Here is a 26,768-nt window from a genome sequence, read left to right as displayed (position 1 = left end):
GGACGACTTCAATTAATATTAATAAAATATCCACGTAAGTTTATTTTATCAGCTATATTTCTAAACCATAACGGTAACAATTGGCAAAAATAGGAAAGATTGTATGATACCATGTTTTGATTTTAAGCAATATGAATATTTTATCAAAAATGGTTGAAGGAATTTAATATGTTTTATTTAAAAAAGTTCTCGTGAAAAATAAAACATGTGACTAATGATAAATTCCATTACGGCGTATAACTACGAACCAACACCGGTTTGTGAAAGTTAGCATATAACATCAAACGTGAAATTTAACTACTATATCAACATGTCCCTGATTGATGAGTAATTTAAATCCTATATAAAACTTGTACCAAATAGTTGTGAAGGATCGAAATTTGACAGTTATACGAACCGAAATGATGAAACGTGGTTAACGATATTTTTAATCGGTTAAATGTCACGAAAATGATACCTTCGTCAATCAATTTTATGTTTTATTGATAAAAATATAAAATGAATTATTATAAAGCATTATTTTTAAAATGTATTTAAGGGGTTGTTTGATAGCTATTGACTGGGTCAAGGCCTGATTGAGGCTGAAGCTCTGACTGCATCTATCTCTGATTGAAACCATGTTGTTTGATTAAGCATCTGAATGGCCATGCTAATTGCTAAAAATGACTATTTTACCCTTCTGTTATGTTTTGTGCCAAATAAAATGTATTTTTTTTGTTTGATAAATTATCTAAAAAAATTGATGAATAGTTATACAAAATATCATACAAAATCTAAATTAAACAACAATAATTACAAAGTCTATAAACAACAATATGAAGAAAAAAAATTGATGAATAGTTATACAAAATATCATACAAAATCTAAATTAAACAACAATAATTACAAAGTCTATAAACAACAATATGAAGAAAAAAATACTAGTACTCTGCGAGCTTGAATAACAATTCAACAAGGACTTTCTTCTAATCCTGAAATAATTGAGGAAAAGTTATTTAGATGTGAGTTTTCCGCCATAGAAGATGGTTCACATGTAATCATCTCAATCCTGTACAACAAAAATCTAGAAAGCTAGTGTAGTAATTGATAATTTATTAAGCCCAATCTTTCATTGCTTCAACATCACCTGTGCATCAAAAATCAAAAAAGCTAATGAAGTAATTGATAATTTATGAGCCCAACTTTCATTTCTTCAACACTGTTGAAAATTTTATCACTCATGGTTTATGTTAATAATAAATCTTATCACTCATGGTTAACCGATTGCTAAATGTCACCTACATGGAAATTTCTTCAATTTAATTATATTCGATCAACAATAAGCATATGGTCAATAATTGTTCAACTACTCCACTCCACAGATGATGTAAAGAGTCGAAATCCTTAAATTAAGGTCAAGTATAAAACACAATAATAAAGCAACAAAATCCTCAACCTAAAATCAACATACATGGCAGATGAAATTCGAACAAAAACATGGAGGAAAAGAATGGGGTTTTCTTACCGCTGGTAGTAGGCCGGAGGTCAGGCATGTGAGTAAAGGTTAGGCAGCAAAGAAGTAGGTCGGAGGTCAGGCGAAGAAGGAGAAGGTCGGAGGTGGGAGGAGTCGGCGTCGCTGGAAGAGAAGTATAAGGAGGAGAGTCGTCGTCGTCTAGGCAAGAAGAAGAATGAGAGTGCTTTTTTTTAAAGAAGGGTAAATGAGGGCAAATGAACAAGCATTTTTCAGTCAGCGTAATTTTGGAGATGACCGAATAAGAGGTTAAAGGACCGATCAAGAGGATTGAAGTTTGGTATCAAACACCTAGATTCGAATCGGGTCAGATTTGACCTTTTACAGGACCAGTAAGAATCATATCTAACAAGGCCTAAATGTTTATAAATAAGAGAATCAAACATAAATATTTAAGTTCAAATACATAAAAACTACTTTGTTATTTTGTACCAACAATACATGTATCTGTATATATGTATTATTATCTAAGAAATGACTAGTTATGGGTGCATGACATGAAGTGATATATACATGTAAGTAGACCTGACAATTCATGTATTCGTGTCATGAAAACGTATCAGCCATGAATTTGACACAATACGATTACACGATGAGAAATAAGCTTTATCTCAATTTTTAATATGTATTCGTGTCATGCCGTGTCTCTCACAGATTTGTGTTTGAAATTGTCAGGTCTACATGTAAGGAATAATGTGTCTGGTTCCATGGTATAAGATAAAAATGTAAAAATACTTGAGACAGGTGCCAAAGAAATCAATTAAGCACTTTTTTCATTAAGACATTTTGCAAAGATCACTTCTTATTTCTTCTTCATATTTTCGAGATTTTCATCCTTCCCCTCCTAAACTATAGCATCTAACTAATAACTAATTACTAACTAGTTAGTTATCTAAGTTTTATCCCTAATTAACCAAGAGAACAAGTGGCAAGGGTGAATCAAATCTAATCATCTTCCCATCCCATCAAATCTTGCTTAGAAGATTGCTTCTTATCTTCTTCCCTCTTCTCTTATAAATCTCGAACCACCCTCTCTATCTCTCTCTCACTCTCTCCCCCCCCCCTCTAACTCTCTCTCTCTCTCTCTCTCTCTCTCTCTCTCTCTCTTTTCTTTTTCCATTTTCCAGCAAACTCTCCATATAAAATCTCTCAAACTTCATCATATTTCAGCCACATGAACTTCCTTCCAAATCCATCAAAACCATGAGCAAAAAGTGGTTGATTCCCTTGTTTTTTCAACCACCATTTCACCTCTTTTCACCTTTCTTTTGCTTGATATTTTCACCTCCAAATACCCCTAGAAGTTAGTTGTTATACTAAACTAAAATGAGGACTCAAAACAATGGCTAAACCACTCTTTTCTTACCCTTTTTGTCGGGAATTTTCGTGACAGTAACTAAGCCAAAACAATGGCTGTTTTCGAGCATCAAGCCAACACACAAAAGTCTTTCATTTTTCTGCCCATTTTCAAGATTCCTAGTAGTCCATATGTTGCTACTTTCAAGAACTTAAAACCCCAAAGAAATTTAACTTTCATCTTTAAAAAAGCTTGTGTTTCAACCACCTTTTGTCAATATACTTTAGATCTAAGTAAAAACTAGGTAATTTCTTGATTTTTACTCTTTCCTTTTATCATAAAGTTCACTTGTTTTAAGTAAGTTAAGACATGATAAAAGTCTAAATTAGTTGTAAATATATGTCTTTATGTGTTAAGACATCCAAAATAATACTCAAATCACAAGCTTGAGTGGAACCAAAAACCGCACGAGTTGTTCTCAAACCGAATAACTTTACGCAACAAAAGTGAGTTTCTAGGGCCCCTCTTTTATGTTTTACATATTTTGGGGGAGAATAAATGCTAAATAATTTCTATTTGGATGAAATAAAGGCTTGTTTAACTTAAAATACAAGTTATTTCTCATAACATTTCTAAGCTTAATTTTCATCTTTTTACCGAAAAATCATGGCATGTTTAAGAACTGTTTTTCCCTTCTTAAACCTTATGGTTTGCAAAACTTTACAATATTCAAGTAGTTCGTATTCATACCTTTTCAAGGACTACTTGCAGTTGTGGACTTAGTTCCTAACAAATAACCTCGACAGCTATGGACTTAGTGCATGTTATATAAACCCTGACAGGGAAGGACTTTGTGCCTATTCCTTGGGACAATCCTTAGGAATGAATGAGTGAATGATGGATGATTCTTAGGGTAGATCCTTAAGAAATAAATGAGATAATGGGGATGGGTAATTGTGTTAATTGTTTGATGATGAAACATAATAATTTTATTATTGTGGGTTGAAAACCCTATGTACTCACAAGGTTTTCCAAACTGACCCACTCAGTTTATTTGTATCACAGGTGTCGATACGAAGATACATTACACTGAGAGATTAAAGGAGATGTAAATCACTAATGTAAATGAATGTAAGGTCTGTTTATGCTTATGTTTCAGTATTGACGATAACATCCCAAAGTTTTAATATAAACAAAATACATTCCTTCAGAAATGTTTTGATAATATATTTATCATTTTTTCTGGGGAAAAATTCTGCAGTATTATTCTATAAAATGAATATTATGATTTTCAAATAAGCATAAATAAATTTTTAAAATGAACGTGAATTTGGGGATGTCACAGAGGATATTCAGGTGGATGACCGCCTGAATTACATTGAGAGACTGGTGGCAATTTTAGATCGGAAGACGAAGACCTTGAGGAACAAGGTTGTGGAGCTGGTAAAGATGTAGTGGCTGCACGGCAAAGGGGTTTGAGTGGACGTGGGAGCTGGTAAAGGTGTAGTTCCAAGGTATTATTTAACTATTTAATCATTTATCTAATTGTTTAATTATGCAACTTGTGTGGGCTAAGTGGTATTGAGCCCTATTTGAGTGGGCTTGTTGAGGTCGTACGTTGGCGGTAAGCCTGGTGTACACGGGGCGTAGTGGTCCATTAAGGAACGCGGAGGAATTTCACATATGCTTAGCGTACGATGAGGTACGCGCAACGTACGTGGTTAGGACCAAAAACGCTAATTTTTAGGGTTTCATCCCTATATAATGACATTAACTCCCATGGGTTAGCCTTCTTATCAACCTTTCTTGTCCAAAAACCCTAAAATAGACCCCCTTTATCATCTTGGTGTGTTCTTGACCTTGTTGAGTGCATTTTTGGTCGTTTGGTGCCTTGAGAAGCAGAAGAAGAAGTTGGTGAAGGAGAGTTGTTGGAGTTGAGCTTGAAGATTCGGGTTATCTTCATCATTTAACTCTCATTTGAGGTATAAAGCTTGGAACTTGCTTTGTTAATGCTTGGATCTTCTTTGTTTGGGTTTTTGGGTCTTTTTGGTCCCACGGATGAGGTCTTGTGAGTTATTGTCATTGCTAGAGCTTAGAGTTGCTACTATTGGTGTTCATTTGGTCCTTAAGTCATAAAGTTGCCATCTGTACCGCCTAGTTCCCGGTATGTGTTTAATTAAAGATTTATTTCCTTTTGTATAGAAACTTGACGAGTTGGAGGCCCCAAAATCGTCGAGTAGGAATGGAATTGGACGTGGGTTGTAAAGTCTACTCGACAAGTTGAGAGCCTCAAATCGACGAGTAGGACTGGCAGAGTGAAACCCTAATTTTCAGGGTTTTTCACCATATTTAAACACCTTAACCTCCAAAGATTGGACTTATTTATAGCCTCCAAGTCCCAAACCCTAAATCTTGAAACCCTAATGCCTTGTGTGAGCTTGTGAGTCATTTTTGAGAGAAAACTTGTGTATTTGAAGCTTGTGGAAGAAGAAGAAGCTTGAGGACTCAAGAAGGAGTGAGTAGATCCAGAAACTTCACCCCATCCTCGTCACTTTTTGGTAAGTAAGTCTCAAACTTGCTTAATGATTTCTTAGATCTCTTCATTTTCACTTTTATTGGGTTTTTGGTCCAAATATCTTGATCCTTGGGAAATGGACGTCCCAAGTGAGTATACTTCCAGATCTAGGACCTTGAAGGGTTTTCATGGCATAAAGGTGCAAACTTTATGGCCATTAAAGCCCCATGCAAGCTTTAGGATGTCATTTTGGCCTTTTTAAGCTCCAAAAGGCCATGCATGGAGAGAACGTCAGAGACTTACATGTTTATGTAGTGTATAGGGTCTAGATCTCAGTTTGTATGCCTTAGCTTGAAGTATTGATGGCTTATGGATCAAGATCTAGGTCTTAAAGAGTTAGGGTTTGAATTAAACCCACTAAGGAAGGGTATTATTGGGTAAAGTTGGAAACTTTACCCTTAAAAGGACATTTTTAGTATGTATATGAAGTATGGAGCTTAGATCTAAAGGATAGAAGGTTAATCTAGTAAGATAGCTTAACAGACTGAAGAACTCGACGAGTTGGGTCGAAATGCCCTGACCATGTAGAAGGTAAGACTTGACGAGTTCCAGGGAGGACTTGATGACTGGAGTTGGAAAGTCCCGACTCTGTTGACAGAAGAAACTCGACGAGTTCGTGATGAACTCGACGAGTCGGATCGCGATTTCAGGGTTTTTCTGATTTATGAAACTCGGGTAAAATGGTTATTTTGCCCTAAGAATGATCCTATAACAAAACACATAAACATAAGTAACAGACAATATAAATAAAGAGATAAAAGAAAGATGCATACTCGTCACTACGTCAGGCGCTACTCGTGCTTCCTCAGCTGTCAACTGAAAGGCTCTGCTCTTGGCCACCGACGCCTCTGCCCGGCCCTGGCGGCCGTGTGTGATCCTCAATGTTGCAGGAGCAGGTGCTGCCACCTGCCTTGCTTCTGGTAAACTTGGACATTGGGACCGCTTGTGTCCCCTCTAGTTGCACTGAAAGCTAATCAGATCTGATAATGTCGTGGTGGTGGTAGTATGTCGCACCCCAAAACCGGAACGGCGGAAACATTCGGGGGTGGAGGACGTCATGTTTAGTATCACGAGATATGTATATGGTAAGCAAGTAATGAACAACCATTTCATTAAGAAATAAATTGTTTACAATGTGTGTGTTCACAAAACATAAAAATCATCAACAAATAACAAAACAAGACTTGAAGCTGTAATGCTCCATCTTCTAAATTCCCAGCACGAGCACCTGTCTAATAGTCTCCTGAGAATACAAGTTATTTGAAAGAGTTTATCAGCAATTAAGCTGGTGAGTTCATAAGATTTTAGTGATGTGAGTAAGTTGTAAAGTGTTGTTGAAAATGTATATGTAAAAGTGATGTAAGTTGTAGGTTCTGTTTTGAAAAGTTCGCCTGTCCCTCTAGAAAATTCTATATTTCCTACTTGAATGAAAGTTAAGTAAAATGACACTACAAGCCTTTCTATGCGTACTAAGTGGGTACAAATTATATATACTTGGAGTAAATAAACAATCGATTGTGCGCATCTGCCCTAAACTCACAACCCAACGGGGAACAGCAAGTAAGGCGGATAGCACACATTCCATTGGTTGTTAGATCATTGTCATATATAACCTTGGTGTATTCACTTGTTACTCATGGAGTTATTTGTAATGGTTCCTTTATATCAAATGGAGAGTTCTTTTAAGAAAACCTATATATCTTATAGTAAAATAATGACTACGGTGATTACTTTTATAATAGCTTTGTTTATACTGCTATATATAATCTGATATCGGGTAGATAGTTAATTGGGGGAATCTGCCCTAAGCCCACAATCCAACGAGAATAGGATGTCGGGGGAAAACACACATTTAGCTATCTATTGGATATTAGTTTTATATATAAACATGGTGTATAAACTAAGGTGTTATAGAGTTAATTCACCTAAAGTCTCTAAAACTGTACTGGCTTAATAAAATGGATGAAGCCCTTATCTGGGAAATCACTAGTTTTGTATACCAAAAGTACTGGATTTGAAAAGTATGTTTTGTACTAGAAAAACTGTGCTTCGACTCTGTGTCCTATAACCTGATCCATACTTGATACCCTTACGATGACTTAATGTATACTAAGCATATATATATATATATATATATATATATATATATATATATATATATATATATATATATATATATATATATATATAGATTCGGGTAGATAATAGATTGGGGGAACTCGGTGCAAGACCACAATCCAACGAGAACATGAAATGAAGCGAAGGCAGACATCCTATTAGCTATCGGAATCTATTAGTATATATGTATCCTATAGTGTATACATTAAGGAATCATAAGATTAGCATTATGATCCTATCTTTTAAAAATATCCTTCAGCAAGACTCGGTTGTTTTGAAAGTAGTCTTCTACCAAGACCCGACTGTTTTGAAAGTAGTCTTCTACCAAGACCCGACTGTACGACTATTATTAATTAAATCTAACCTACCTCATCGATTATGTGAATATGACACATGGTAAAGGTATTAATAATATTGATACTGGAATTTTATATCCTTCTGTAATTATCGTATTGACAGTGTAAGTACAGTAGTATTTGTAATAAGTGACTACTTTTAGTACTATTGTGCCTTAATTGAGGGTTAAGTCATAATGTGATGGCTAGATCTTATGCTAGACGCTCCCTTGTCAAGAGATTCTAGGAACTACACGCGACCCCTGCATGAGTGCAAGTTGTGAACATCCACATTACTATGATCATGTATACCAAATATAACTATCACTAATGTAGAAGTGATTCATTGGTATAGTTAGATCCTGAACTTGTTCCATGCTATAGCACCTTATTATGTTCTGTTCTGTTATCGTGTATTGATATTGTATCTATGTAAATGTATTCCATGTAAGCGTATTGTATTTGCATAGACTCGTGAACTGAACTGACTCTTTGTGTGCTTCATTGTACTAGAAGTAATGAATAGCATTCTCCTAAACTATTCCTATAATAGTTTACTAATGTTCTAACTGTACTGTCACTGAAAAGACTCATTTGTTTACTAAGTTATGCTTATACTTTAAAAACGGAGTTTTGTATAACTATAAAGTAACATAACCTTTAAAAGAGTTTTGGAGTGTATTGACAACTTATAAATAACATTTTGAAAGATGTTTATAACAAACATTTACACAATTATCATTGTGTTCAACTTGTATTCCCCCCTTAAAACAGTTAAAATAGATAAAAGATTCATTATGGGGTATGAACTCACCTGATGTGGGTCATTCAAATAGGTATGTGCGTACAGATGAGAAGTTCCACGAATGAAGTCCCGAGACACAATAAGTCCTAAATGACATATAAGGACACATATTGACATGAATATAGCGTTTACAACAACTATATGAAAGGAAACACCTTCCGGGACTAGGAAACACCTTGACCAAGTGTTTGAATCACATGTGATTCAACATAGGAAGGTATAAAGTCACTCACATGAGTTTACTACCATGGATTTACGGCCCAAGGGAGTTTACGGCCGTAAACTCATGGCTACTCATGTGTGAATGCAAGTTTGAAGGCTAGGGAATGATTTAGGGACCTTAGCTCTATCCTAGGATGAAGAAAACCACTTTCTTTGGAGTTTTTGAGGAGTTCACGACCCTAATGAGTTTACTACAATAAACTCATGGCCATTTATGTTTATGAGGTCCTAAAAGGTCATAAGTAAGCATCCTAAATTCAAGTCTAAGCCTTAGGAAGTGTTTGTGGCATCAAAACACCTCTATCTTGGGTTTACGGCCCATGGACCACTTTGACAAGTGTTTGCGGTCGTAAACACCTATGGGTGTTGGTATTTTGATTGTTTTGGGTCCTAGACACATCAAGGTAAAGTCCTATGCTAGTCTCTTGGCTTAAGGAAGGCATTTAGGGCATTTTGGCACCATAAAATGGAGTTCACGACCCAAGAACATCCTTGGCCGTGAACTCACTTCTAGCCCTTGATTCTTAATCTTTTTGATGTCTAAACAAGCCATGGGTAGTCTCTAGGTTTAGTTCCAAGGTTTGGAGGGACATTGGGCACACTTTGGCCCTAAATTTAGTGTTCACGGTCCAAGAAGATCTTGGGCCGTGAACACCATTTCCTTGGTGTTTTGGCTGATTTTTCATGTAATCAAGGTATATAACACACTTCATTATGCTCTAGGTTAAAGTACTTACAGTTGGGGGTGATCGGGTGAAGATCCTTGAGAGAGAAATCGGCTTTTCTCTAGTTGGAAATGTAACAAATGAATCCAAAATGGCTAAGTTTTCCTTATATAGCCTTGAGGGTTTTCGGTCTGAATACCATTTTTGGACTGTAATATTCTAAACTCTTGAAGTTTTGGACACTTATTGTTACGTACTAAACCCTAGTGTATCCTCTCTCGTGATATCCTCTGGAGCACTAACCTTAAAACACTCAAACTTATCCTAAAAGTTTGAAAGTTAGCAGATACAGATTTAACTTCAATTGTAGTGGATGGTTTTACCGAATGGAAAATTTTGGGTTGTCACATAGTAGCTGTATAATCACTGCTCATATGCCCAGTTCGGCCACACTTGAAGCAGCTGAAACTCCCTGCCTTGCACACCCCATCGTTCAACTTGCCGCATTTTCCATAACGGTTGCGGCTCTGCTGGCTCCTAGACCTGTGGTCAGACACCTTGGGCTTCTTGCCTGAACTCTCCATGCCAGACGCCACCTCTGGCTTCCTCTTCCTCTCCATCTCTCTCTCTCTCTCACGATCCCTCGTTACCATATCATCCAGCGTCCTACAGCTGGAGTGGCTCACAAACTGTTTGATATCGCTCCTCAACATATCATGATATTGGACCTTTTCATCTCCTCGTCCGCCACATACTGTGGAATGAGAAGGGCCCTCTCCCCAAACTTGGCGGTAATCTCCGCCACTGTCTCAGTCGTCTGTTGTAAATACTGGAACTCCCTAACTAGCTGTTGCACCTCTATCACGGGTGCAAACTCGGCTTTGAACCTAGCTGAGAAGTCAGCCCAGGTCATGGTATCAAGAGTTGCATCATCACTGATGGCATGTCCGACCTCCTCCCACTAGTTTCGTGCCCTGTCCTTCAGAAGACAGGACGTAAGTCGAACCTTGTCCCCCTCAAGAGATCTGCTAGTGTGGAATGCGCTGGTGACATCCGCCAACCATCTGGTGCTCGTAATGGGGTCCCGAGCCCCATGGTAGTCGGGAGCTCCACAAGCTATGAACTCCCTGAAATTCAGTGTGCGCGACCCCATCATGGCCGCCACCTCCGTGCGGAAGGCACTCATCCTCTCATCTAACAACTCCAAAATACCCTCCTTGATCATGTCGAAGATCACAGGAGTCTGATCTAGAATATTGCGCGTGATCTCAGACGAGATGAACTCCCTCATCTGCTCATCTAGTTGCCCGACTCTAGAGCCTGAACCTGATCCCTCACCTACACCTGAACTGCCGATTGGTCTAGTGCGTAAAACCACCATTCTGAAAACACATCAAAACAAATGTCAAAACGCTAATCATATCTCGAGGGATCCCACATACTACAAGTTTCCTGGATTCATCTTAGCCTTCCTTGATTCGAGTATGGATCCTCTGCTTTCATTAGTATGGGCTCATACTACCTTCCACGTCTATCTGTACTTTCCTCAAGAACTGCCTTGACTCCACCAAGTCCCTTCTACTACTACTACTCTCTGCTACTCTCATCCTACGCTTACCCTAGGGTAATCACCATCCAACTCTCCGACATCAGTTGAACAAGAAGTCCCTGCCTTCTTCCCTAACTAGCTCGCGAATACTATTACATACCACTCAGACTAGATAATTCTTCGAATGAGAGATCCTACCCTACAACGGTTGGACTCAAACAAGAGCTGCGAAATAGAGCTAGACCTAACCTTCTGAAATTATTTAGTCCTCGTAATTTGTAACTTAACATATTCGTTTACTAGTTAGTAAAAGACAACTAGAACTCCTAAAAGCACAAAGCATGCAACATTCGAGCATTGAGTAATCATAATCAAGCATATACTAATTAGGCTATCATACTGACTAATCGGTACTAGCATACAGTTCTCATCAAGCCGATACACATATAACATGCACATAATACATCCTTCCTAGATCCTTAGTCCTAATCTAGCATGCAGTTCTCATAAAGTTGATAATCATATCATAATATAAGCTTGTATGGGTAACTTGGGAGTACTTACTTGAGTTCGGCTGATTTCATGCACCACACCCTTTTCTCATTTTCAAAATTCTTGTTGCTTTTTCTAAAAATCTTTTCTTTTCTCAAAATCCTTTTTATAAACATGTTTTTTCTTTTGAAAACTTCTATACCAACTCCTTAGTTTGAGTTCAGACATACCCGAAAGTGTGCCTGAATCCCTCAAACCAAGGCTCTGATACCAATTTGAAACACCCCAAAATACGGTCCAAAAATTTTGTTTTTAAAACATTAATAAAACCATAACTCATAAATTATTGTAAATAAAATCATAAACCATGTGTCTCAAAACATCACATCAAATGTTGTATCAAATCGTATGACAAAATATCAGAGTCTAAAACACCCCAGGCTGAACTATGGTGTGTGCGTTGCAATCATCCCGAGCCCTTCCCTTTGCTAGTGGAAGTACTTGAAAACAAAACTGTAAACCGTAAGAACGAGGCTTAATGAGTCCCCCCCAAGCTTCCACATACTATAAACATAATCACATACTGGGCCTAGCCCACTACATCAGGCCCCGCCCACTACATCAGTCCCCGCCCACTACATCAGGCCCCGCCCAACATCAGACTAATTTGACATCGGACCGAGGTCCGACATAACTTGGGACTAGTCCCTGCATCGGGCCCCCGCCCGACATCAGAACAAAGTCCGGTATACATATCATATCGAAAAGCATAACATATACATAAACATAAGCATAACATGAAAGCTACCATTCCTTGGGTTGCCCCGACATCAGACCCAAGTCTGGAGCACATAATCATACACATGCAAGAATCACGAAGACATCAAGCATACTAACTTCCTCAGGCTTGCCCCGACATCAGACCAAAGTCCGGAACATAAAACTACATCGGGCTAACCCCGCACATACAATCACACATAAACGGGTTGGCCTTGGTGCCTTAGACCTGTTCCTCTAGGAGAAGACTTACCTCTCAAACTGAATGTTGAACTCGTGCGTGAGGAATCTCTGTTGGCTGCTCCCACGACTCCCCGACTAACTCTATACAATAATACTTTGTTAAAATATGATAATCTTCTTAGGGTAAAATGACCATTTTACCCCCTTAGTCCTACTTGGTCCATATCTAAGGTTCAAGACCATAATACAAAAGGCCCCACACTAGGTAGGCTTCCCAAGCCTACTAATGGCCCAATTTGCTAAATTGAAACCATTCCCTCTAATGGGCCTTACCCTAAACCCAAACGTATTCTTAGCCCAAATTATCTGACTTTTGATGGCCCACTACGGCCCAAAGACCCAAAGTCCAAAGTATGGGCCAAAACAAGGCCCAAAACACGCCATGCCCATATTTGTTGAGTATGCGGGGCGTACTCCTATGTACGCTAAGTGTACTGGCTAAATAGCGTGTACGCTGCGCGTACTTGCATGTACGCCCAACATACTTCTCTGTTAACTCACTTTTCCCATTAAGTGTTTAATACTCTAATCCAAAGGCTATAATCACAGATCTAAGTCCTCTTCAATGTCTTGATCCATAAAGTCGATCACTTGGTGGCTTGTAACCCACCAAATGAGCCCAAACATAGAATAATAACAACTAACTCCATAGAAATGGATAGATCTCATGCATGGTTACATAAAGGTCTTAAAGGTTGAAACTTTACTACTAAAGGAATGGTTTGAGCTCCAAGGGTGGCAACCCTAAGCTCAAAAACGAAGTTGCATGATAAAGATCCATCTTTTGGACCTAAAAAGGTCCAAAGCTCCATAATCATAGATCTAAGCTTCTAAGAGGAAAGTTGGAAGTTTTATACCTCCTTTGAGTGCCAAAAGATGAAATAGTCCCAGATCCTTGAGCTCAAGATACTCAAGTTCTTCTTCTTCAACTCCTCTTCTCTTCTTCCAAGCTTTTCTTCACCAAAATAAGCTCAAAAGGTCAAACACACACAACAATGGAGTATGAGGGCATATTAGGGTTTTCTGAGGGTGAGGGACTGGTAAGGAGGCTAGGTTTTAAGCCATAATAGGGTATTTAAATGGCTAAAACCCTAAAAATTAGGGTTTTGAGTCTGCTCACATACGTTGCGCGTACTCCTTGGTACGCTGCGTGTACGTGCATGCGCTCCCCCATCCTTGGCGTCTCTACGCCCCGCGTACGCCAGGTTATGCGCAGCGTATGACTTATGGGAAACCCAACTATTTGGCCCACTTTGATAAGGTCCAATCCAAAAATCCACTTGTCCCATTATTAGTCTAGTAACAAATATTAATTACTTAAATTAAATAATACCTCGAGAGACGGTTGTTACACTTTGTGTCTTGAGCCTTAGGGTAGGGCATCTGGAATCGAACCATTGGGCTAGGGAAGCATTATTGGGCGTTAGGCTAAGGCCCATGTGAATGGATTGGGCCTAATTGGAAATTGGGCTATATGTTGGGCCTTGTTGGATTATCTAACTTTTGGGCCATTGGATTGTGATTTAGGGTTTCTTTATTGGACCAAGTTATGATAGGGGTAAAATATTCTTTTTACCCCAAGTATGGATTTTTTGCTGTGATGTAGATCCCAAATGTTAATCAACTTTTATTTGGTAATTGATAACTCAGATAGCTATAGAACCAGCAGTCAGGGATCATTTGTTTCATTCAGCTTTTTGATGTGAGTTTTCCTCATCGGGTTTAGTGAGTCTAAGGCACCAAGGTCGAACCTTGATGATTATACTGTTATACTTGTTGTTAGTGTGATACTTGTATGTGTTTGTACATGTCTGCTTATTTGGGCGCGACATGGATTGCGAGTGTGGGCGGGGCTTGTATCTCATTGGGTGGGGCCCGTTACGCTAGTATGGTCGGGGCCCGTTATGTGATATGTTTGGTATGTGGTATCTTGGCGAACTCACTAGGCTTTGTGCTTATGGATTTTAGTTTGTGTTTCAGGTACTTCCAGTTCCAAGGGGAAAGGCTCGAGTTGACTGTACCGCACATACCATGGGGATTTTGCATTTGATATTTACTCATATTTTGATAACACATGATACATTGATTTTGTTGAGATGTATGGATGATATTTGAAAATACTATTTTATTTATTATAAAAACAAAATTTTTGGGACTACATTTTTTGATGTTACGCATTTTATGTTGTTCAAATTGTCCCAAAATCCTATTAAGTTCATTGTATCGTTCCATGATAGGCCTTGGATCCACCATCTTGTAATTGTTAAAATTATTGACTTGGAATTTCTTACTTGAGGCATCCTCTGCCATGTATTTGGATTTAAGGTCATCCCATATATCTTTTTTAGATTATTGATTTTGATAAATGTCAAAGAGAGAGAGTCAGACATACCATTTAGAATATGCCCATGACAGATGTAATCATCATTTTCTCATTTGTATCTTCTTCTTGTATGTTCAAGGGTTTCATTCGCTATTGGTTCTGGTGCAGGAGTGCTTAAAACGTGAACAACTTTCAGGGTAGTGAGAAGGAAATGCATCTTCTTCTGCTAATGATGAAAATCAGTGCCTTCAAACTTATTCAGCTTCCCGAATTCGGAAGTCATGTCTTTCAGAGATTCTGCCATTGTTATTCTTTCACAGAAAATTCCAGATTTCGAATGTTAGAGAATAAGGGATCAGAGTAACAATAAAAATAAACTTAGATAGATTCAAGGATCATGTTTATCAAACACTTTTCGAAATCTGTAATTCGTCCCTTTTGCTTGGGGTACAAGAATTCAGAAGTGGGATAATCCAAGAATGAACCAATCTGAATTACAAACCTAATTCAGATTGTGAAACACAAAATACATGTTAATGTGTTCTTGAGAGATAGAAAAAATCTTAACGTTAGATGTTGAGAGTATAAGGTTTGTAACCCGTTTTCTGGAACATGAAGAATGTTCTTATACCAGAGGGAAAAGTGGTTATGGCGGTTGCCTCCGGTTTTGGCGCAAAAAGCTATTAGTTATTAGACATAACTAACGTGTTCACCACCAAGATGTCTTCAAGTGAGTTTTGGCGAGAAAATGCATAAAAGCCGTTTAGGTTTCGAGGCTATGCCCCTTAAAACCCAACATCCAGGGGCGCTGCCCCCAAACCCCCGTATTCTTGCGTTCACATTTATCACACCGAGTGTGCACCCCACACCTCCAACATATCTATCTAAACTCCAAAATTACATGAAATTGGAATTGGAGAAACTAGTCGAGGAGAAATGTCAAATCCAAGCAAATGGAGGGTCTTTTACTAATTCAATGCCAAAAAAAGTTTCTTGAATCGGGATGATTCATGAGTGTGGGTTGGCAACATGCAAGGTATATTTTTTCTATTCAATTTTTGAGAGCATGCATCGATAAAGCTTGCTATAAGCCTATAACCATGAAACGAGTTATTTTTCATTGGAATAATTGGTTATCCATCAAGGTTAGTTGTTTTATATAGACTCTTTCAAACTAGAATCTTGTTAGCTACTAACTTGCCTTATTCAGGTGCCCGGATCAGCACTATAAACTGTCCCATATTATGTTGAACATTTATTTCTTTAATGCCCTCTTGCTACCAAAATCTAGAAATGGTTGTTGAGTTGCTGTGTGATGTGGGCCGGAGGCCCATTAACTATTTTCTTAGATTTGTGATGTGACAATCGTTACCCTCCCTTGCTCCACATAAATGCGACCTTATCCTCCACCCATTTTGAACTCTCCACCAAAGCCAATGTAAACTTAACCCAAAAACACTATAATCACTTTACAATGTTTAAACAATCGTTACCCTCCCTTGCTCCACATAAATTTCGTTTCCAACAACATAAATCATTTAAACATTTTATACAAACAAAAACAAAATTGAAAATGATCAATGGTATACAACAAAACCATACTAAAATAACCTCTTAAAAAAACAATTCAGGAACTACTCAAATTCCCATCCAAAACCCATTTTTTTTTTATTCAAAACCCACTAAAAATTTTCATCACTATCCAACAATAACATAACACTAATCTTGAATCAGGCCCCTCCTGAACCATACTTCTTACCGAAAACAATAACCTGAAGCTTATCATAACCGGCAAGAACACCAGCACCAGCAACAGCTCGCAGGATATTTGCACCTGCGCCCTTGAACAATGATTTTGAACCCTCTTTCTTTATAATTTGAGAAAATGCATCCAAAGAGCTCTTGTATTTAACTGCTTCACCCGATGTCATCATCATTCTTCTTCGAACAGTGTCAATTGGGTACGATGCAAGACCAGCACCGATTGTGATCACCCAACCAAGCCCAAAGCTTGCAAAAAAACTATCCTGAATTTTATAAAAATCAAATCAAATTTTTATCAGTCTCAATCACACAATCAAAATATGCAATTTGGACATAAGTAGAGAGATGTTTTTGAAAAAGAAGAAAAACCACTAACCTGCAAAGATCCGGTGAGAAGAACGGGCTTCAATGAGTCGTACATTCCAAAATACAAACCACGATACACGATGATTCCAACAATTGAAATGTTGAATCCACGATATAACCCTGCAATTCCATCGGTTGCAATGGTTTTCCTATACACATCAATTAACCCATTGAATTGTCTCTCTCCTCCTTTCTTCGCAGCTTTAGCATCATTTGCTAAACGAGTTCTGGCATAATCCAAAGAGTAAACGAAGATCTGAGACGACGCACCGGCGGCGCCACCGGAGGCGAGGTTTCCGGCGAACCATTTCCAGTATCCGTCACGGTCTTTCTTGAAGTTGAACATCCTCTTGAAATGGTCCTTGAATGCAAAGTTAAGAGCTTGAGTTGGGAAGTAACGGATGACATTAACAGTGTTTCCTCTCCATAACGACATGACTCCTTCGTCCTTGATTGTTCTTGAGAAACAATCTCCGATGCCTTTGTAGGGTTCGGAGAGACGACCGGATTTGATCATTTCATCTTGGTTTTGGACTAAAAGCTTCACACGCTCAATTGGAGCAGCTGCTGATTTGGAAACGGCTGCTGAAACTCCACCCATGAGAAAATCGATCGCGAATCCGGCCATACCTTTTTCAGATGGAGCTTGAACAAAAACTGGGGAAGGATTTGCAGCTACCAATGACTGCAACCCTGGAGTTGGGCAATTTCCATATGTGATTTGTCTCTGAGTTGCAGCAGGGTTTTGAAAAGCACTATAATGAGTTCGAACATCTTGGGAGAGGTGTAATCGGCTAGCTACTTTACTAATAACGGCTGTATGTCGATTCTGATCGGTCATTGTGCTCACAATAGAGAATTCCTACAGATTAAGCATACCAAGAACACCAAATCCGTTTAAACAACAACATATTGGGGAAAAACGAGACATCTATATTAAACTCTAACGAGTAACGATCCCAATCGCACACAAACGAATAACAATTGCAAAATGATAAATCGGAGACAGAGTATGTAAGCGAAAATTGAATGTATTCAATAGAAGTTAAAACAAACAATGCAGTAGGATCTTCAACTGCGAATCGTGAAAATCGACATGATTACAACGTGGATACGAACTCCGATAACAAATCCACGGTAAAACCAGGAAAAATTAGCCGAAACTTAGTGAAATTTAAACATCAAACATTCCAGAGATGAAACGAAGGCGTTTTAATCACGGTGACTTTTATTGAAACATGTAGATACGTTTACAGATCGGAGAGAGTACCTCGGAGTTCGACGGCGGCGGAGAAGGAGGAGATGTGGCGTTGACGGTTGAATATGAATGAGACGAAAGAAATTTGAAGCGGCAAAATGCAGGAAGGACGGTTATATAGTGCGGTTTGATGTGTGAGATTCTGGTGTGGGCGTAAAGAATGGACGGTGGAGATTTGATGTGAGAAAAAAAGAGATTCAAGATTGGATGCAGGCAGCCATAGAAAGTGGGGCCTACAAACAAAATTCTATGTATTTTGGATACGCCGTCTCTACTTTTCTTACATTATTTTATGACATTAGTCTAAAAAAATAATTATATAAATATATTAAGCTAATGTATAAATGTTTGAAGTTCACATTTCAAGAATATAAAAGATAGACATGATCACAAACACAAAAACAACCAAAAGGAAATACAAAATAGCAAAACCAAATAAAAGATACTTTTATTCATCAAGGTACGTGTCTTAATGTAATAATAACACAACCAAATTACAATGCAGGACAAATTTCAGGGAAAGGAATACCACACTTTTCACTAATTTTGCGAAGAAATTGGTGATTTGGTGGCAATGTTGGGTGATTAACGTCTATGTATTGGCATAAACAATTTCTATGGTGACCTAATTCTTGACAACAAAGTGAAGATGGTGATCCTTTTGAAATTAAAGCTGGATAACAATCCTTTATCTCTTGATTGGGAGTACAAACTTGAGCATAAACATCACCCAAAAGAAGCATTGTTGCAACAACAATAGCAAGAACAGAAGTCGTGTTCTTCATTTTACAATCTTGGAGTGATAACTTGAGGGTGATGAATATAAACGATGGGAAATTTGACTTGGGTTTTCATTACAATCACTGTGGTATAAATACTAATTACAAATCAAGAGTTAAAGCTACAATAAATCTTTTAAACTAGGGAAGTGCTAATATCATGGGTAGTAATTATTAGGATGATTTGATTTCATTAACAATCGTAACCGTTGAATGTTGTCCCAAATTAAAGATGCATTGAAAGATCACAATAAAATTAACAATAATTCAAAAATTATAAGACACTAAAATTTACAATAAACTAAAATTACAATAAGCTAGAAACATATATTTCTGTTAAATTTTTTAAAAAAATGTTCTTTTTTAATGTGATATATTAAAAAAAAACAATATTATAAGACACTAAAATTTCAGAAAAAATTCTGAAATCCAAAGAACAAGTCCGGAATTTCAAGAAAATGAAAACAAAATGTATTTTCGTTATTTCACAAACACATATCAGTTATAAAGACTATTTGTGTGCAACGTTTCATCTGTACGATCCATGTAAAAAAGGTTTCATAAGAACTATTTTAGGGACAACTGAAAAGTTGAAGGACCATTTGTGATTTTTTTTTGTAGGTCATTTTTGGTCACTTAACTTTTGATTTTGTGCTCATTTTGTCATTTAATTCTTTTTAAGTTTTAAAAGGTCATCAAACTTTTGATTTTGTGCTCATTTAGTCACTTAACTTCTGGTTTGGTCGCTTAACTTTTAGATTTGTGCTAATTTAGTCACCTAACTTTTAAAATTATGTTAATTTAGTCACTAAACTTTTGAAAAAATTTAAAAATTTAGTGACTAAATGAGCACAATTTTAAAAATTAGGTGATTAAATGTGACATAACCAAAAGTTAAGTGACCAAAAGAGCACAAAGTCAAAAGTTTGATGATTTTTTAAAACTTAAAAAGAATTAAGTGACCAAATAAGCAGAGAACCAAAAGTTAATTGACCAAAATTGACCTAAACTTTTTTTTATATATAAATGTTAATAATAAACCAGGGTGATTAAAATGAAATTTTAAAAATTATATATATATATATATATATATATATATATATATATATATATATATATATATATATATATATATATATAATGACTAAAATAAAACAATGAGAAAAAGTTAATGACTAATTATAACATTGACGAAGTTATTCTATATTATAAACTGGCTATCACCGTTTATAATGATTAGAATGAAAAAAGTAAATAAGTTTAGCAACCAATCATAACTTAAACAAAATATAATAGCTAAGATAAAACTCAGAAAAATAATGATTAAAAATGACTTAAATCCTTTTTATAATTGTCCCTGCGTTACTTGATTCTCAAATTAAATTTACCATGCTATATTAATATTCCATGATTGATGAAAAAACCTACAGAACGTATACAACTTGGGAATGGGAGGGTATATTATGTAGACTTAGACCAACATAAAGAGTTTAAGTCAAATCCATAGTCTAGCACTTGTTGAATGGGTATGGTAATCTAGAAAGGTTGAGCAAATCATAACAAGATTATTCAAGCAAGTTATATACCCATGATGTTACGTGAAAAGTCTCCAACAAACATTTCCAACAAATTCAAGTCACATCCTAACCTTGTAAAAAATAACAAGGTCTTCAAATTTGACCCTATATTTATTTAAAGTAAGTAGTACGATTTTAAGAGTCGAAACAAAATAGTCATTTTGATCAAAGTAGAAGATGTTTACAAAATTTTATATTTATTTTCAATGATCAATTTTTTCTTGATCAAAAAAACCCTCCGATATACAAATCAATGGTCCAAGGTCTAGAAGCAATAAGAAGAAATCAAACTTTTCCGTAAGGATCCGAAAATTTATATATGTAATTAAATGAGGCTGCGCGGATAAAATTGTTATTAATGTTAATCCGACAAAAAGTTTATAAAAACCATGCAAGACTCACTCTTCTCGTTTGTGTAAAAGACATTAACGCCCTTCCCATATTCGTCATCGAAAAATAGCTTTAGTAGTGTAGAAAACACAACCTATCATCGTTATTTTACAAGCATATGACCCTGAAACAAACTATGGACCAATGTCCCTAACCAATATCACAATTCACAAATACTTTCATAACTCAAAACCCCCTTTCAAACAAGATTACAAAAACAAAATACAACTTTTCACCATTTCATATCTTAGAATCTATTAAAAGTTATTTTCAAAATACACTAAGGTTTGACAGAGTAACTGAAAAGCTAGCTGCTAACTGAATCCATAACATGATCCTTACGCTTTAATTGCAACGTCATTCGCTCATTCTCCAACATCAATCTCTCATTCTCCAATCTTGAAACTTCCAACTCACGATCTTTCCTATCACAAAATCTCTGCCATTTAAACCGCCTTTTCTCCATCTCAAATGCTTCACTTTCAATCCCAATTCTTTGTTCATGCAACAACACCATTCGCTTCATAACCCATTCTTTCTTTTGCACTTTGGAATTGTTAACATCTTCAAAAAACTCATTCATCTCATCAAAAAATACATTTACATTATGAGTGCTACCTTTTTCTCTTTCTCCATCATCTTCACTTTCATCATCATCTTCACTCTCATCCTCATCCTCATGATCTGAATCATCATCCTTTGAAGATTGCCCCACAATGGGTGATGACTCAAGTTCTGTGCAATTCGGGATCTTTTGACCATTATGGTAAGCACACATTTCTGGGTAAAAAAGATGCTTTGAACTCAAGATCTTTTTCACATCTTCTTTCATTTTTGGAGATAAACGTGGGATTGAATCCATTAAAGATGGGTTTTCAACAACTCTACATGAAGTTCCTCTCCCAAGAATATCGTTTAATCGCTTGTACCTTTTGTTTAAATCGTTGAATTTGTCCTCGCATTGTTGTGGTGAAACTTGGCATCCTTTTGAAACCATGATCTTTGAAACAGATTTCCATTTTCCTTTTTTCTGTAAGCATCCGGAGGATTTCCGAGTTGAACCACCGTCAATGGCGCCATCGTCGTCTCCAACAGAAGCCACGATCTGGATCAAAAGTCTGACTCTGCTATCTGACCATTTCATTCGCTGCCATTGCGATGAACTGCCCTTTCTACCTTTCGCCCCACTTCCGTCTTCCATGAAACTTGGTTCATCTTCATCGCTCATGTTGTGATCGTTCAAGCTACCATCAGATTTTGGTTTCCCAAAACTTAGATAGGACGTATTAGGGTTTAGAATCTTGGTTTCCATAAAAAGATTGTTTGCCATCGATTCGATTCGTTAGATTCAGAAAACGAAAAGGAAGAATTTAAGAAACCCAGATCATAGTTCCCTCATCCATTCTATTGAAATCAACAAGCTCTAATCGGAAATACAATAACTTTCAATTGAATTAACTAAACGAATTCAAGAAAACCCTAAAAGATAGATCGGTAATGGTTAGCCTTAAACCACCCACCCCCATAAGATCAAGATCGAAGTAGATAAACTTACTCAGATAAGCATTTTGAAAATGTTGCCTGACTTGTGTTCATGAGGATTTCTGCAGAGAGATTTTGTAGTGAAAAGGGGCTTTGCTTTGTGTCGAGTTAGAAGGAAACATTGTAGGCATCCAATGACTCAATGGGTCGGTGACTTGATGCAAGGGATATTTTCAAAAAATGCTTTTAGTTTGGCGATTAATAGTTTTATGTCATTTAGAATTTAGAGTTAGCTTGATACATGAATCCTAATTATTATTATTACGTGATTGTGTAATCAAACTTTAACCATTGATCTCAAAAAGGTATGATTGATAATTTCTTTTTTATTACCTAAATAAAAAGTAGCTGTATATATGGAATCAATCCAAACGTTTCAAATAATAATATATTTTCCATTGTTTAATGCTTAATTAGGTATCAGACGTCTTTATATCATGCCTCATGTATTAATTAGGTTTTCTTGTAGTTTGTTTGAAGCTATCATACTCACCAATTTCGAATTTTCTGTGAGAATGAGTCTCGTAGATGATGAAATAACACCTGAATAAGTTAGGATCTTTTTTATTTCTGTTTGGAACAAATGTATGATTTTCTCCTTTTTTTTGTTTATATTTTTTTAATTATGTGAATTTTAACGAGTCTTTTTTCCTGATTATTAGATTGTGCCATCGTCATATGAAATTCTAAAAAAATGGTCTATTTTATCATTCATAAATCATCGTGGGTTGTAACTTTATTAAAGATAAGAAACGTACAGTTACGTTAAAAGCATATTAATAAAAGACTTTTTTTTTTATGATTTGTGAATAGGAAAATTATTCTTATAGAATCATATATTCTTAGAGAATTTTGAAAACAATTTTGAATGTTTATACATTCTACAATATTTTTCATAATTAACTTAAATAGTTGTGTTCAATTGAACAAAATTGAATCTATTTTGTAGTAGTTTCAGTTTGAACAGAACATTCTATTACATTCGTGATCTAGTGAAGTTGCATGAGTACTTAGAGGAGTTGAATAAGTTGAAAATGAAGTTCTGCCTTTCATCTTTTTCTAATTATTTGGTTTATAGGAATCATTTTGAACAGATTATAAGTGTTACTCTTCCAAAGGAACGTGAAATTGAGAATCTTTCTCTCGTCAACAACAAAGGTTATGGTACGCGGAAAAAGACTTAAAAGTAAAAAATATATGTTGAAAAATCAATTCCAGAAGCCGAAGAGAATGTGTAACTCAAGCAAACATGAGGTTAATCATGATAAGAGAAATTGTCCCATGAAAGCTAAAGTACTATAGTCTTATTTTTTTCCTTTTCATGCAACAAATCATTTAAATGACTTTATGTTTTTCAATTAATTCCTTTTTCAAAAAAGATTATGTGTTATTTATCTTGTTATAAATATCTAAGTACTCTATTGTTTATTTTTCTATTTAGCCTTCACATGTTCTCGCTTATTATTCAATACATAATCATTTTTAAAACAATGTGTTATAACTAATTCTTTTAGTATATATACGATTATTATATGTAAAAGTAACACACTTGAGCCATCAGTTACAAGTAATACCAAACTAAATTTCTTTAAGAATCTATTACGGCTAACAACATTTTTACATTCATGTATTTCTTAATAGCATAATATTACAAACAATTCTAAAATACTTAATACCATGATAATACGCAATATTCTTACATATTACAAACTATTATTAGAGACTGTCCATGCAAATGGTAAATCGTGGAAACCACTAATTTCAATTATTACTCACTCATATTCCTAACAAATCTGCAATATAAAAAAAATCACATTCCACGGTTATCTGTTAGAACTACCAAAAAAATCATTTCTTAGTGCTATAAGAGTTAAAAAGAAAAGTCACAACCCAAAAACTTTAATTTTTCTTTCAGCCATAATTTCCATAAACCATCATTTTTTGTTAATATCATAACTTCAAAATAGTAAAAGGTTCCATCAACTAAAGACTGACATAAGCTAAAACTAACGACATACATAAACTTGATTCAAACCAAATAAAATAAAAACTATTTTTTGCAAACCAGACATTCAAAAGACTAACATTCTTTTGTTTCCTACTTGTTTGTGTCTTTTAAATTCTTATCAACCCCTCATTGTAATCTCCAACATATGTAACCCTCTTCTCACTTGATGCTTTATCCATCATATCCAATACTTCATTTACAACCCCAAGCAGTTTAAAGAATTGTGAATGTAACATCCATAAATTTTACGCCAAATTTAAACTTTTTCAATCATAAATAAAAACCAAATAGCATTGTTTACAAAATGTTTTCAAATCATTTTCCATCAGAGTGTCCCAAAAAATCATAACATAAGGATGAGGAGCGGTACGGTCACACCTTCGCCTTTCCATGATCTCCTGAAGTACCTGAAACAATAAACTGAAAACTGTAAGCTCGCGGGCTTAGTGAGCTACCCCCAAAATACCAATACCATACTGACAGAAACCATATCAATAACAATCAATCAATCAACATGCATACTGGGCCATCGGTCTGACTGGTCCGCCCTACTGGGCCTACAGTCTATCTAGATCCATCCTGAGCCTTCGGCATGACTGGTTCGCCACGTGGGCCTACAGTCTCCCCGAACCGCTCATAGGGTATGTTGGCCTTCAGCACGAACCAGGACCGCCTCAACCCAACCAACAAGCAAATAACCATGTGCGCATAACTATCATATACAGGCATATACAAACATCAAGCATATCTATCTTACTGATCATCAATCATGGAATTCTCTAGAACACTGACCTAGCAGGTCACTAACATACCAATCCCTACGAATCATAAAAGCATAACATATTGTCTATCCTGATTCCAATCAAGCATATCATAATCACGTGTAGCATACCATAACTATAACAACTAAAGGGTCGGCCTTGGTGTCGTAGACCCTATCGGTATAGTGAGGATAACTCACCTCGCAGCTGTCGACTCAGAAGGTAAAATCCAACTCTCGGATCACTCGACACAGGCTCCACCACCTATAATCATAGTTCAATATACTCATAAGTCCTTAACCTTATAAGGTACTCCATAACCCAATAGTCAACCCCTGATCAAGGTCAAAGTCCTCGGTCAAGGTCAACAGTCCATGTTGACCTCAACTCGCCGAGTACACCCAACTACTCGTCGAGTCCCTTGAAGCACATTCCAACTCGCCGAGTCATCGAGGTGACTCATCGAGTTTCTTCGAATCCCGATCAAACCTTAAGGCCACCTGTCGAGTTCCCTCCTTGCAACTCGAAAGATATACACGCGAACATATTCTTGATTAAAACTCATCCGACTCGCCGAGTTGTTCTTCAACTCGTCGAGTCTTATGGAAATCTTCATCGGACTCGCCAAGTTGTTCGTCCAACTCGTCGAGTTTACTACACGTCTTCATAGGACTCGCCGAGTCGGCTTTTGCGACTCGCCGAGATCCTTCAGTCATCTTATCATGCAGACGTCTTTAAGCCATGGCAAGGCCCCAAATTGCATATCCAACTTCCTTAGGCCTGCTTATCATGAAAAGTTGCAAACTTTACGTGCATGCAAGGCCCCATTGACTCAAAAAGCCTAAACTATGCTTGAAATGGGGTTTCACACTTAGGGAGGGGCTCAAACTTGCCAAGGCTAAGAGCTTTATGGTCCTACAATCCACCGAGAGTTCAGATCTGAAGTTACAACTTCAGATCTTGGCTCATTCTCCAGAATGTGACTTATAATCCAACCAAGAACCCTAATTTCCAACCAAGGGGGCCTAGAACAAAATAGAGAGGGGAATAACAACTTGATATCTTCACAAGAGATGACAACTGAAGTAGATCCGGATTTCCCCCTAGTTCCTTGCTTCAAACCACTTGCTTCCCAAGTTCTTTTTGTTGGGTTTTGAGCATTCTAACACTCCTAAGTGTACATGCAACCCTAAATACCTTGGATCTATGTTTTCTCTATTATACATGCAAATAAGAACTTCCAAGGTATTATCCTAATCTAGCATACAAAAACAATGAATGTAACAAGATAGAATACATACCTCTTTGATGTAGAAAGTCTTCATGAAGCTTGAGTTCCTAGCCCCAATAGTGTGGAAGCCTCAAATGGAATCACAATCACCAAAACACTTAGAATAACTTGAGAGAATTCT

General features: G+C 36.6%; 2 protein-coding genes across 2 annotated transcripts; both read right to left on the bottom strand.

Moving 5' to 3' along the window:
• Positions 1–16,409: 16,409 nt before the first annotated feature.
• Positions 16,410–18,438, bottom strand: LOC145093743 (ADP/ATP translocase 1, mitochondrial-like). The gene is made up of 3 exons (XM_079031987.1): positions 18,312–18,438; positions 17,052–17,903; positions 16,410–16,938 (listed from the first exon to the last, which is right to left on the bottom strand). Exons 2-3 carry the CDS (start codon positions 17,880–17,882, stop codon positions 16,642–16,644), a joined length of 1,128 nt encoding a protein of 375 aa, XP_078888113.1. The 5' UTR covers positions 17,883–17,903; positions 18,312–18,438; the 3' UTR covers positions 16,410–16,641.
• Positions 18,439–21,203: 2,765 nt separating this feature from the next.
• Positions 21,204–22,761, bottom strand: LOC145093736 (uncharacterized). The gene has a single exon (XM_079031979.1). The coding sequence runs from the start codon at positions 22,373–22,375 to the stop codon at positions 21,353–21,355; it is 1,023 nt and encodes a 340-aa protein (XP_078888105.1). The 5' UTR covers positions 22,376–22,761; the 3' UTR covers positions 21,204–21,352.
• Between the last annotated feature and the right edge of the window lie 4,007 nt (positions 22,762–26,768).

Source organism: Lactuca serriola, chromosome 1 (genome assembly GCF_051521515.1).
Source record: "Lactuca serriola cultivar US96UC23 chromosome 1, Lser_US96UC23_V15, whole genome shotgun sequence".
In the NCBI taxonomy this organism is placed as follows: domain Eukaryota; kingdom Viridiplantae; phylum Streptophyta; class Magnoliopsida; order Asterales; family Asteraceae; genus Lactuca; species Lactuca serriola.
Note: the sequence above shows the minus strand (reverse complement) of the source record. Positions and strands in the feature narration are given on the sequence as shown.